We start from the raw sequence: 12026 nt of genomic DNA on the forward strand, positions 1-12026 counted from the left end.
AAAAGTGATCCATAATTGTTACAGAATCCACCAAGTCCCACACAATCATGGGTCACTTTTTCGCAAGCAAAACAAAACATTTCTTGGTTGCTATAGCTCGACCCAATTGCCCCTTGAATGTATACTAGCGAAGAATGCCCCTGAATGTTTGCCAGAAACTTGTTGATTTTCATGTTGATATTCGGGTGTTGCCATGGACTTCTATGTGACTAATAATTGTGGGCAGTTTAACTAATAATTGTTACAAGCTACAATATTGACCCATAATTGTGGTTTTGAAAAACGTTAATTGTGTCGGGTAATTATCTTACTTTTTAACCAAATTGAAAATAAAAACATATTTGAAATCAAAGAGGAAGTATTTAATTACTGAAATTCATGCAAAGCTTGATATTTGGTAATCTAACATCCGAATAAACGAGCATTTGGTGGTGAAAGGATACGTTAATTGACTAATGATTGTGGGGGGACTGTAATTAAAAAATCAGATAAGGAATCCAAATAAGTTAAGTTCCTTCGAAAATGACCTAGCGTTTGATTAGCTGGTACCTCCTAAAATATACTCCTTATTCAATAATTAGGAGAAAGCGATGTATTATTTATTGCAGGGTAAGAATTTCAGGTTTCCTGGATTTTTTTTGTATATGCCTACTGGGCATTGCCAGGTTATCAAAGTAAAGTAAAATGTTGTTAAAAAAAAGTGCGTTTTTGCTAGGTTTTTTTTTCACATGAAAATTCAAATTTTGATAATTTTTCTTTAACTAGGTGTCGGTATTCGAGCTTTATCTAAATAAGCGTTCTCGGGAGTTTAAAAAACGATAGGTAAGCTACTAACGTGTTCGATAGAAAAAAAATAATACTCAAGGTTTTTTTCTCACTTTTTCTTGAATTTTCTGGATTCTGATTGGATTTTGTGTAGAAAAAAAGTCCTGATCTGATCAACCCACTTAAATGCGGGAAAAATTCTGCAATGTATATTCTATGGCCCCCTTAACTTATATTACAATGAAACTATTCGAGATATTGTTTCAGGGGGCCCTTTGGTGTTATAAATAAAATAATCTAGTTTTGTATTCTTAGATTTCTAGAACTTTTAGTAGTATAATTAAAGTAATGTTAAACTTTTTTTCCGCGGGAGGGCTCCTGACTGGGGGGCCTGGGGCAATTGTCCCACATTGCTTTCCCATTATTCCGGCGTTGAGAATAACAAATTCTTTTTCTATACAGACCTCGAATTATCGAGACTGAAATAAAATTTTGACTTCGCGAACTGAATTTGGAATTTGGAAGTCATATGATTTTATAACCAAATCAAAATTCTGGCCTGGTTCTGGATTATAGTTTTTCAAGTTTTAACCTTCGTTTGATGTTGAAAATTCTCGAGCTCAAAATAAGCGCTTAGGATGTAACTAATAAAAATCCCGGCAAGCTAGCTCAGTAGCAAGAGACTCCACGAGCTGGGTCTCAGAGTCGGCTTACTACTGGGTAATCGGAGGGCCTACGCGAACAAACTTTACACAAAAAACTATCACAATTCTTTCACAATAATTACAACAATCAATTAAGGACAAGAGAAAAACGAATTTATTGAACTTCTAATAAGGCTTTAATTAAAAAAGTGACTTGAAACTTCAACTTTACTTTTATTAAAGACTTTGAGTGAGTGTTGTGTGGGTGTGGGTGTGGTATAAAGTTGATGAGGACGTACCGGTACGATTTCTGCTGCTGTTTTTGCTGCTGCCGCTGCTGCTGAAGCTGCCTGGTTTCCCTTCTTCGCTCAAGCCGGCTTGTCGTTTTTGGTAGATTGATGATGTTGTAGGTTCTTCCTCCCAGGTGAGAGGCAAGACACTTGGTCCACAGATTATTATGGATTCTGGGACACGTGGCTAGACGGTCTATTTTCGAGTTAGCCTCCTGACTCGAAATGATTTTGGAGCTGAGTCAGGAGAATTACAGGCGTCTCCTCTCGTTGACGCGATCAGTTCGGCCCAGGAACTGGCCAGAGTGACCGAACCGAGAGAGGCCTCCTTTGCGGTTAGGGCTTTGCCCGAGGTATGTTCTCCTTAACGGTTATGGCCCTCGAGCCAGAGAACTTCAAGGTCCTTCTACGGTTAGACGTAGCAGATCTTAGACCTGCTAGGCCGACGCGTGTGCAGTCCTTGGGCACTCCCAAGGAACCAACTGATAGGGTAAAAATAGCGAAATTACCCTACCAAGCCACTTTACAAACTTCGTTTCAAAGTTTTGCTCCGATGATGTTGAGCACACGCACGCCTGAACTCGAATGACTAAGCTTGCCAGATTGCCCGGTTTTATCCGGGTTTGCCCGGATATTTGATGCAAAATTTCGAGAAAGTCCGGCCCGGCCCGGTTGCCCGGATATCGTGAAAAAAGTCCGGATATTGCCCGGATTTTTTCACAAAGAAACCAAAAAAATCAAAGATTTTGAGTAAGTTTCTGCAAAATCGATGGAAATTTTTAACGGTTGTTTCAAATTTTTTCGCTGATTTACTTTTATAAACCTTTAAATATTTAAGTGCTCCAAAAAGTTTTTGGAAGTCTGCAATTACATCAATAAAATATTAATTTCATTTTTTTTGCATTTTTTCTTTGCTTTTATATATAATAACACCTAAATTTTGCCCGGTTTTTGCCCGGTTTTTGGATTTGAAAAATTGAAATCCATGCCCGGATTTTGCCAGGTTTTTTTGAAAAAATGCCCGGAATTGCTAGGCCCGGATGGGAGTGGAAAAAATTCTGGCAACCTTACGAATGACCCTCTCCTTCCGGATGTGGGTCTTTGCCGCTTTTTTTCTATGCTTGGGCGAGGCGAAATATTCCAGGCGAGGCGAAATGTTCCAGGCAAGGCGAGGCGAACACCCACTTGCATCAACCTGTTCATACCACCCCTCACGAAAGTGTTATACAAAGTTTATTTACATGATTTATTATAAAAAATTTACGATCAACAACAAAAACTAAAAAGGAAAAATAAATTAAGAACCGTGATAGCATACAAATAAATTAAAACAAATTGCACCCGTTAAAAAACCAAAGATGCTTTGTAACTGAACGGTTACAAGGATCAGAGAGGCGCTTAGTAAGGGAATATCCATAAATGACTTAGCTTTTTTTGTGAATTTTTATACCCCCCTCCCCCCTCGTAGCATTTCGTCACAAAGTCATATACCCCCCCTAGATAATAACGTAGCTTTAATAACCACCCCCCCTCCCCCATTTTTAAAAATCGGTATTTAATGTTTACTTTTATTATCAGCATTTTGCAAGAATAATACAAAAAATAACAAAAAAAGGGAAAGAAGTTATAAATGGAAGTTTAAAAAAGCATATCAATCAGTCAAAAAAGTCAAGCTACCTTTCAACAAACAGGAGAGCTAGTAAGTATTCAATCAGTAGCGTCGGTCCAAATTATCTCCATTCTGGATTCCAATGAAATCGTTGGGCAGCTTTCCTCCATCGTCTGTTCGGCTGGAATAATTGCATCTGCGATGTCAGCTGCCTCCACCCACTCTCTATCGTCCTCCGGAGTGATGACCACCACTTCGTGTCCTCTTTTGCCTACAATTCGCGAATCTTTCTATCCGAGGCTGGGGCCTTGTGGATTTTGCTATGCTCCTTTTGGAGAACATTTGAAGCAAAATATAAATTGCATTTCTTGCATGTACGCTCCTTGATACGCTTGAAAACAGTCGGGCAGTAGGAGTCAAAAGCTACATGTTCAGACTGGATTGAATTACAAAAAAATCTGAATATTTCACCAGATGTAGATTGAGAAATGAAGAATCGATTGGTGTACTTAACTCAAAGTTGATGAGTTTGGCATTCAGATACGGGGATTTTTTTTATTGTCTGACAATTTGCGCCGGGGGTCTTCAGATTTTCCCCAAAATTGAAAATTTGGTTCATTTTTGCGACTTAAAAACACATGTATTTTTTCAGATTTCTAACCTTTTTATTTTTTGAGTTAGCTTCGGTTAGATTTTTTTGTCAATAAAAAATAACCATTTTTCAAAGCTACATAACTCTGTTATTTTTCAACAAAAATTATCAAATAGCACATCAAAATGCATTGAAATTTTACCAGCTTTTCAAATAAAATAGTTGAAAAAAAATAAATAAAGACCTTCAACATGAAAAATTGAAAATAAACTTTAAATGGCTTCTAAAAGTACCGTCTGCACCACCGAATATTTTGCAAAAAATACCATTGAATAGCTCAATTTATGATGCAACTTTCATCTCAAGACACCAAAGTGGGCCATCAACTCCTTGAAGAGTTATGAAAGAAATAATGACAACAAATCTCTATTTTTGCGACGAAAACAAACAATGGTCGAACAACTGCACTCACATATGCAGGTAGCGCGCACTTCTCACAACATGGAAACAAAAGAACTTACCAAAGCAGGTAAAAAACACTACTTTTTCGTGCTTTGTAAAGTGTTTGCAGCATAACTGACTTTAAATTTTAACCAAAATTGTTAATGTGATATAACAAATAATGGAAATGTTGCTTTTATAACCTGGTCATATGCTATATAACTTATTAAATTATGGATCAAAGATCATTGAGAAGCATAATTAATGCCAATAGTAGAAGGTTCAGTCCCTGTGTTTGGGATCACAAAAATGTGATTAAAAAATGAAATATAGACGTGCTTTACATAGTTTTTATATCGGGAGCTAAGCACTGGACACCAAAATCCATTCCCATTGATCAAAAACAAAGAGTGTGGCACAAATGTAGAAATAATTGAAGAGCTCAGTATGGCCAGCCCAGGCTGTAAAAAGCATCATTCCCATTGTAGGTAATATGACATTGAAAATATGATACTTTTACCGTATTCGTTTTCTCCATTCGCCCAGTTTTGAGGTTTACCATACTAGAACGAACATAATTCGTCGTCAGTGTTTTGCTATCTCGATCGCTCACAAACGAATCTTCTGTGTTCCACCGTTCATTTTAAATCAAATCTGGAGAATTACGGATGCAAAACTGAGCGCATAAACTTCTAAAAATGACAGCAAAATTTGCAAAACTTGTTGTGACCTGGTGCAAAACTGGGTATAAACGAATACGTTTTTAGATTTTTGGATATAATATGAAGTCAGTTTAGCTGCAACACTCTACCGCCCCTACTTTCATAACAGTCCCATATACAAAAACAAGCAAGCGAGAAAATCGGCTTTTCTTGTTTTGGAATACATGTGATCACCACTTTCGGCATAAACGAAAATCGTTTCTAGATTGCCATAATAAATCGTAAGACCTGAAATTTTTGAAATTGGGCTATTGGTAAGGTCGAGAGCATCATTTTTAATCATTATGGGACTGTTAATCGACCATATTTAAAACCTTTTTTAAATCTACTTGCATAACAGTCCCATACAGAATATTTTTTTCTCACCAACCTACTTTCTAAGACTTAAATTTGATCATTTTTGAACTTCTTAATGCAATTTTCAGAAAAAGAAACATACAAAATATCGTAAAGTCCACATTGTAAGTTGAATCGTTTTACGATATTTGATTGCATCCGATAGTTTTTCGCTCAGGAAGTCATTCCTAAGAAAGTCAGACCTGCATTCGAAAATTCGTGTGCATCATTCGACATCAAGTGAGTTAAAATTTTTTTAAATGATTCAAAGCAATAAATCAAAGACTATTTCGCCGAAAGAAGCATTGAAAAGTAACCAAATCCGTGGTATTACACATATGCAACTGTTATTCGGGTATATTTCATATAGGACAGCCACAAATTGATTTTTTTTTTTCGAAATTTGTAGAACAAAACCTGTTTTTTTAAGTGTTTTATTTTGAATTTGGACTTTTGAAAATTCATATGGACTGTTATGCGAGTAGGGGCAGTCTACAAAGCACAAAAAAAATAGTGTTTTTTACCTGCTTTGATAAGCTCTTTTGTTTCCATGTTGTTAGAAGTGCTTGCTATCTCCATATGTGAGTGCAGTTGTTCGACCATTGTTTGTTTCCGATGCAAAAAAAGAGATTTATTGTCATTATTTCTTTCATAACTCTTCAAGGAGTTGATGGCCCACTTTGGTGTCTTCAGATGAAAGTTGCATCATAAATTGAGCTATTCAATGGTATGTTTTGCAAAATATTCGGTGGTGCAGACGGTACTTTTAGACGCCATTTAAAGTTTATTTTCAACTTTTCACGTTGAAGGTCTTTATTTATTTTTTTTCTACTATTTTATTTGGAAAGCTGGTAAAATTTCAATGCATTTTGATGTGCTATTTTATAATTTTTGGTGAAAAATAACAGAGTTATGTAGCTTTGAAAAATGGTTATTTTTTATTGACAAAAAAATCTAACCGAAGCTAACTCAAAAAATAAAAATGTTAGAAATCTGAAAAAATACATGTGTTTTAAGTCGCAAAAATGATCCAAATTTTCAATTTTGGGGAAAATCTGAAGACCCCCGGCGCAAACTCGTCAGGTAATAAAAAAAAATCCCCATACCTCTGATCTACAGGACCTCAATCGTTTATAAATGAAAATAATGATGCTTAGATATTCAGTTTGGCTTGCGTTATGATTTTAAAGGCACCGCACAACGAGTCGAATTCGTCTTTCTAAAAAAACTTTTTTGGGGATCATCGGTCACATTCATCTTTACACCCACTGTTGAAGGTTCCTGTAAAGCAGAAATCATATTTACGAGTGTTGAACGAGAAGCTTGATGAAATAGTCTTGGGAGTCGTGCGATTTAATTTTTTTCAGTCAAATTGATAAATTTGGCTGATTCAGTAGACTGAGTCGATTTGGGGTCATTTTTGAATTTCTCAAACCTTGTGGTCCAAAAAGCTTCGTTTTGGTTCAAAACTGATTAATGATTTTTGCATTTTTGCGTAAGTAAATTTTAACTTTTAGATTTGTATGAGAAAATTGAAAAAAAAAGATGACATCAAATCGACGCAGTCTACTGATTCAGTGTTAGGAAAAATAACAAAAGAAATATTTTCATCGAACTTTCAACCCTTTTAATTATGTTTTGCAGAAAATTGATTTTTCATTTACAAAAGTTTAAAATGAATCGTGAAAAAGTTTTTTTTATGTTTTTTAATTAAAAAAAAAATATCCAAAGACAATTTCGCTCTTCATCTACATTTTGCCAACTGAACTGCTAATTTATAAAAATTGAATAAAGTTGATGGATGCAACTGAAATTCTGAGTTATGAATGCTTAAGGTTTTTTGTTGTATAATTTTATTTTCCTATTACATTTTGTGGTAGAATGAGAACAGTTTGAGACAGCAGTGGCTCTTGAGACATTTCTCTGGAGCCACCTTCAAAAATAGGTAGTTACATTAAGATTTTCACCCAAAGCGCATTGCAGACAACCTGTTAGGAAAAGAAACGGCAGTTCAAAATGAAGAAATATCTCTAAATCCTACCTGGAGTAAGTGTGGACGGCTTTATACAGAGTCGATGTTTACACATTTTTTCAATTGTCTGTCCTTTTGCCATACAAATTCTACGGGGTCATAATTCTTTTTTTCTGTTTTCAAATTAAGTGTGACTTTCTCAAAAGAATTTCATGTTTCATAAATTTGAGTATGGTTGAACTTCTTAGTCATCCAGCTATTATAATCAATACTCAACTCATGTTTCTATTTATGATCATTTTATTGATTATACATTAAGTTAATTTTTCAGAGTTTTATTCTGTCATTGCAACACCAAAAAGCTCATATTTTTTAAACTGTACACACTTTATATCATTCCTAATTTAGAATATATCTCCTCACAGAAATTTAGAGTCTGGTTATGGATTACTATTTGGCCTTCCTAACTAGCGCAGAAACTTTTCAGCTGCGCATCGGTACATGAGTTGTAACAACACTCATCCACAATACCCCGCTTAACCATTAGGAAACGTTGCGGAATAAAATCATCCTCGGTTTCCATGACCATGTCAGTACCTCCAGATTCGATTGTCTTAGGTCTGAAAAGGCGTGATAACCAAAAAGGTTTCCGCTTGAACTGCTCCATCGATACAACGCCATCTAACTCGTTGCTCTGCTGATCGCCCATAATGGATGACCATCTCCTGTCAAAATCCATCGCAAGTCCCATATCAACCAAGTCACCTGTAACACGTTCAAATGAAATTGTTAAGGCAATATCAGAGATTTATCAGAAAGCATCATTACAAACCTTTTGACCGTTTGTTGTACGCCGGGAGTGTGGGATATGATTGACAAATCATAGATAGAGCTTGAGTCAACGACTTCCCGCATAGACGACCTGCTGCCTCAACTGGCCGGTCCATCATCACCATCAGGCACGAAACTACCAGAACCGAACCAACGGTGGTAATGAGACGGCTGCCCATGGCTTCAAATGAACTTCTTCCCAAACTATGGACGGCGGACACATGAAACCCAACGCACCCGATGGAACTTCAATCTGACTGGGATTGCAAGTGGAGTTCTATTTTCTTAGTTACGACTCTTTTATACTCCACAATTTTGTATACACCTTCGGAAGGTGCATTTCTTTTTATCTTTTTGCATAGGTTCCTACCAAAATATTAAAAAAGATGCAGTTGCGCTTCCGTGTGGAAGATAATCGAAAGTGACATGCAGAGGTTGAGTTATATTTAGACATCCTAATGAAGTCATAATTTTAGCTCTTGCTAATTTCAAATTCGAAACGCACTTGCATAAAAAATTGCGACCTCATGATGCGAAGGCATGCTCTAACTGCATGGTTCTATTTTAACATGCGTATGAAAAGTTAGATAATTGGTTTAAATTCGTAGAATTCCTAAAAAAATATCGCAATTTCCTTACATTTTTAGATTACGAGACGAAACTTAACTGCCCCTCAATTTAATAACTGACTCGCAAAAGAAAATTCCCCGTCCCTCTGATATTCAAATTTTGTTAGGCTTAATTTAGTAGTTAAAAAAACAGAACACGTGGTGGTATAACCGCAATTGGAAAAACGACATCACAATTTTTTCTATAGCCAACACTTAACGGATATTTCTAAATTCAATCGTACAGTAATATTCTTTCAAAAAACACTTAAAACGTATTTCGTTACGTTTGTGTTTAAATAATAGCTGGAACTCTGGAACCTCCTATTAACTACAGGCTCTAAATTCTAATTATTGTTTTCTTTTATAAAATTTCAACCTTGAGAGTACCAAAAATATCGAAAAGAATATTGCATATTATCTCAATGCTGTTGCTAAAATAATTAACTCTAAAAAGTGATTGAAATTTCGGAAAACCTTGATGAATGATTGAACACGCCATTCCATTAGGGATTTGGAGAAGGTCTAGTTTCTATACAGTTAATTTATTTGATAAAGAAATATACATTTAATGCAACAAGAATAACGGCTCACATCCCTGCTTGGCTTTTCTGCAGCGTCTGGGCAAATCGATTCGTGATGAAAAGGGACGTGTCTATGAACCGATTGACGCAGTTGTTCAGGCAGGACTCTGTCCGGCCATCTAGCTTGTTGCCCGGTTTTTCCACGCACTTCTCCCAACAAATATCGTTGAATTCGTGGATCTGAAAAACGAAGAATTTTCGATTGAAATTGTGAAGAAAAGAACTTTCAATCCCATCCTACCTGTGCACTTAGTTGAGCTTTCTGCTTTTCGGCCATCAGGAAATCCTGCAGTTCCGGGTCTACCGAGCCTTTGGCAGCAGCGTTGAAATCGGCCATTCCTTTGGATACGGTTTATCCTTATTTCACTGAAAGTTTCCGAAATTTACAAGGAAAACGAGTTTCGTGATGCAACCCGGCGATAATCGAAGAATGCTCTCCCTGACAGTTCCGTTCGCGTGCGCCTCGCGGATTGTTGCGTAACGCATCGAAACAAAAACATGTCGCGGACTGTCACGGATATCTGTCAAGAAAACATCAACATAACCGATTCAACCCGCATGTCGAAAATCTTTCGATTCCTTAAAATGTGCCACCGTGAACTTTTGCATTATGGACACTCTGGTCCGTGCCAAAAGCGAAAAACGAAAAAAAAAAATCTTTCGAGGGTGCGGGAAACGCAATTTATCTACTTACTAAAAGCAAGTTCACTGGTGTTGGGAAAAAGTGGTAGAAATTTTGACACTTACGGTACATTTCGAAAATTTTGCCATGTAAAAACATTTTCAAGATCTGTGAACTTCTAGTTTTTTTTACAACACGTGTTGTATTTTCGCATGCTGTGATGCAAAAATAGCAATATTTCTATCACATACGGCTGAAATAGAAACAGTGTTGTAGAAAAATACAACGCCCCAAGATCTTGAAAACATTTTTGCATGGTAAAATTTTCAAAATGTCAAAATTTCTACCACTTTTTCCCAACACCAGTGAACTTGCTCTAACGTGGTCTTTAATTTCTCCAATTTGAAGCGAAAATGTAATTCTGCACTTCATGCACTGTAAATTTTTGCCTCGATTTCCAGCAAAAAAAATTGCTGGAAACGTTCAGCAATCCAAATTTTTGCTGGAAACCAGCAATCGGTTTTCGAATTGCTGGATTTTTCAGCATTCGGTTATGTGCTTGTCATTTTTGCTGAAAAATCAGCAATCGGTTTTCAAATTGCTGGACTTTCCAGCAATTGATCCAGTTTGCTGGAAAATCAGCAATCGAGTTGTCAATTTGGAGTTCGTTTTTGTTTCGTACGCTGAAGTAAGGTGAGATTCTATTTTACGAATTAAGGTTAAATTATTATAATTATTTTATTTTCCTCTATATTCTAGCAACCAGGCATCAAGTCAAGGGTAAGTTTTTATTGTACAGGTAGATATTCCATAGAAGATACTAATCAAAACTATTTTTACAGGTGGCGGATGATCAACATTTTGGCACAAAGCGGCCACGTCAGAGCCGCTGTTAGAAAGTTGTAAAAAAAAAGTTTTTTTTTGGAAAATAAATTAATCCCTTATTGAAAATGGGAGAAAATAATTGTTTTTATTGCTTATTATATGCACCGCCAATATTAAAGTTTAATTTTGAATTGAAATATAAATTTCATACTAAATACTGCTGGTTGTTTTGAAAGAAATAGCTGGTTTCCAGCAATCTGGATTGCTGATTTTCCAGCAATTTGAATTGCTGGAAACCAGCATTAACGTTTGCTGTTTTTTCCAGCAATTTAAATTGCTGGAAATTTTGCTGGAAAGTCAGCGGGACAAAAACCAGCAAAATTTTGCTGGTTTCCAGCAATAAAAAATTTGCTGTGTGTATTTCTCACAGTTTTTTTGTAAATATTAACCATCATCCGAATTAGAGTGTCAATTCGACACTAATGCAAGTTTGAATGCTTGAAACATTTTTCAGAAGCTTCAAAAACCAAAAATTTCTTCGGGGACCCTAAATGAATTCAAAAGTTCTTTAATATTGCATATCGAAGGTTTTTCAGACCACTTTTTTGAACTTTTTGTGACCCTTTGGTTAAAAAAAAATTTGAAAAAATATTTCTTGGCTTCATGATGTAGACATTAACTTTAACTTTCATATGCATATTAAGGCAAATATTTTTTGGACGTTTAATATATGCACTACAGCACACGCTCCTTGTTTTAAACTCAAAATTAAGAAGTTTTGGTTCAAAACAGCACTTCAGTTACAGCCCTCAACTTTGAGTTAGACTGGGCAAACGCAAAAACTAAGTTCTGACTGGCATACTCAAACCTTAGTTCGAAAGCGAGTTCCATTTTTTGAACTTTTTTTATTCGTAGCTACTTAAAATGCAGTTCGGCAGCCAAACTCGCTCAGTGCTTTCAGTTCAACATACGCGAGGAGGGTTCAATTTTTAGTAATTTTTAGTTCATTAGATCGATCTCAGTTTTGCTCCTTCGCCGAAGGAAAAATGGGATTAGTTCAAGTTCGCAGATCGAACTTCGTTTTGAACCATCGCAAGGAGGAAAAAGGGAACTCAACTTTAGTTCATAAATCGAACTATGATTTGACCACGGTCAAAACAGCACTTCAGTGGCAGCCAACAGCTT

At 36.1% G+C, this 12026-nt stretch overlaps 2 protein-coding genes across 2 annotated transcripts; both read right to left on the reverse strand.

Moving 5' to 3' along the window:
• Window positions 1-7653: 7653 nt before the first annotated feature.
• On the reverse strand, window positions 7654-8486 carry LOC129748499 (uncharacterized). The gene is made up of 2 exons (XM_055743151.1): window positions 8204-8486; window positions 7654-8136 (listed from the first exon to the last, which is right to left on the reverse strand). Exons 1-2 carry the CDS (start codon window positions 8379-8381, stop codon window positions 7835-7837), a joined length of 480 nt encoding a protein of 159 aa, XP_055599126.1. The 5' UTR covers window positions 8382-8486; the 3' UTR covers window positions 7654-7834.
• An 830-nt stretch (window positions 8487-9316) lies between these two features.
• LOC129748822 (mitochondrial import inner membrane translocase subunit Tim8) lies at window positions 9317-9866 on the reverse strand. Its single transcript, XM_055743577.1, has 2 exons — window positions 9636-9866; window positions 9317-9574 (listed from the first exon to the last, which is right to left on the reverse strand). The coding sequence occupies exons 1-2, from the start codon at window positions 9729-9731 to the stop codon at window positions 9401-9403; spliced, it is 270 nt and encodes an 89-aa protein (XP_055599552.1). The 5' UTR covers window positions 9732-9866; the 3' UTR covers window positions 9317-9400.
• Window positions 9867-12026: the final 2160 nt, after the last annotated feature.

Source organism: Uranotaenia lowii, chromosome 2, assembly GCF_029784155.1.
Source record: "Uranotaenia lowii strain MFRU-FL chromosome 2, ASM2978415v1, whole genome shotgun sequence".
Lineage (NCBI taxonomy): Eukaryota > Metazoa > Arthropoda > Insecta > Diptera > Culicidae > Uranotaenia > Uranotaenia lowii.

What these genes read in the sequence shown, in the direction of transcription:
- LOC129748499 (XM_055743151.1), bottom strand. Translation starts at nt 8,381, where the DNA reads ATGGGCAGCCGTCTCATTACCACCGTTGGTTCGGTTCTGGTAGTTTCG. An exon ending in GTACAACAAACGGTCAAAAG is followed by an intron (nt 8,137 to 8,203) that starts GTTTGTAATGAT and finishes AACGTGTTACAG; the next exon opens with GTGACTTGGTTGATATGGGA.
- LOC129748822 (XM_055743577.1), bottom strand. Translation starts at nt 9,731, where the DNA reads ATGGCCGATTTCAACGCTGCTGCCAAAGGCTCGGTAGACCCGGAACTG. An exon ending in AAGCTCAACTAAGTGCACAG is followed by an intron (nt 9,575 to 9,635) that starts GTAGGATGGGAT and finishes TTCGTTTTTCAG; the next exon opens with ATCCACGAATTCAACGATAT.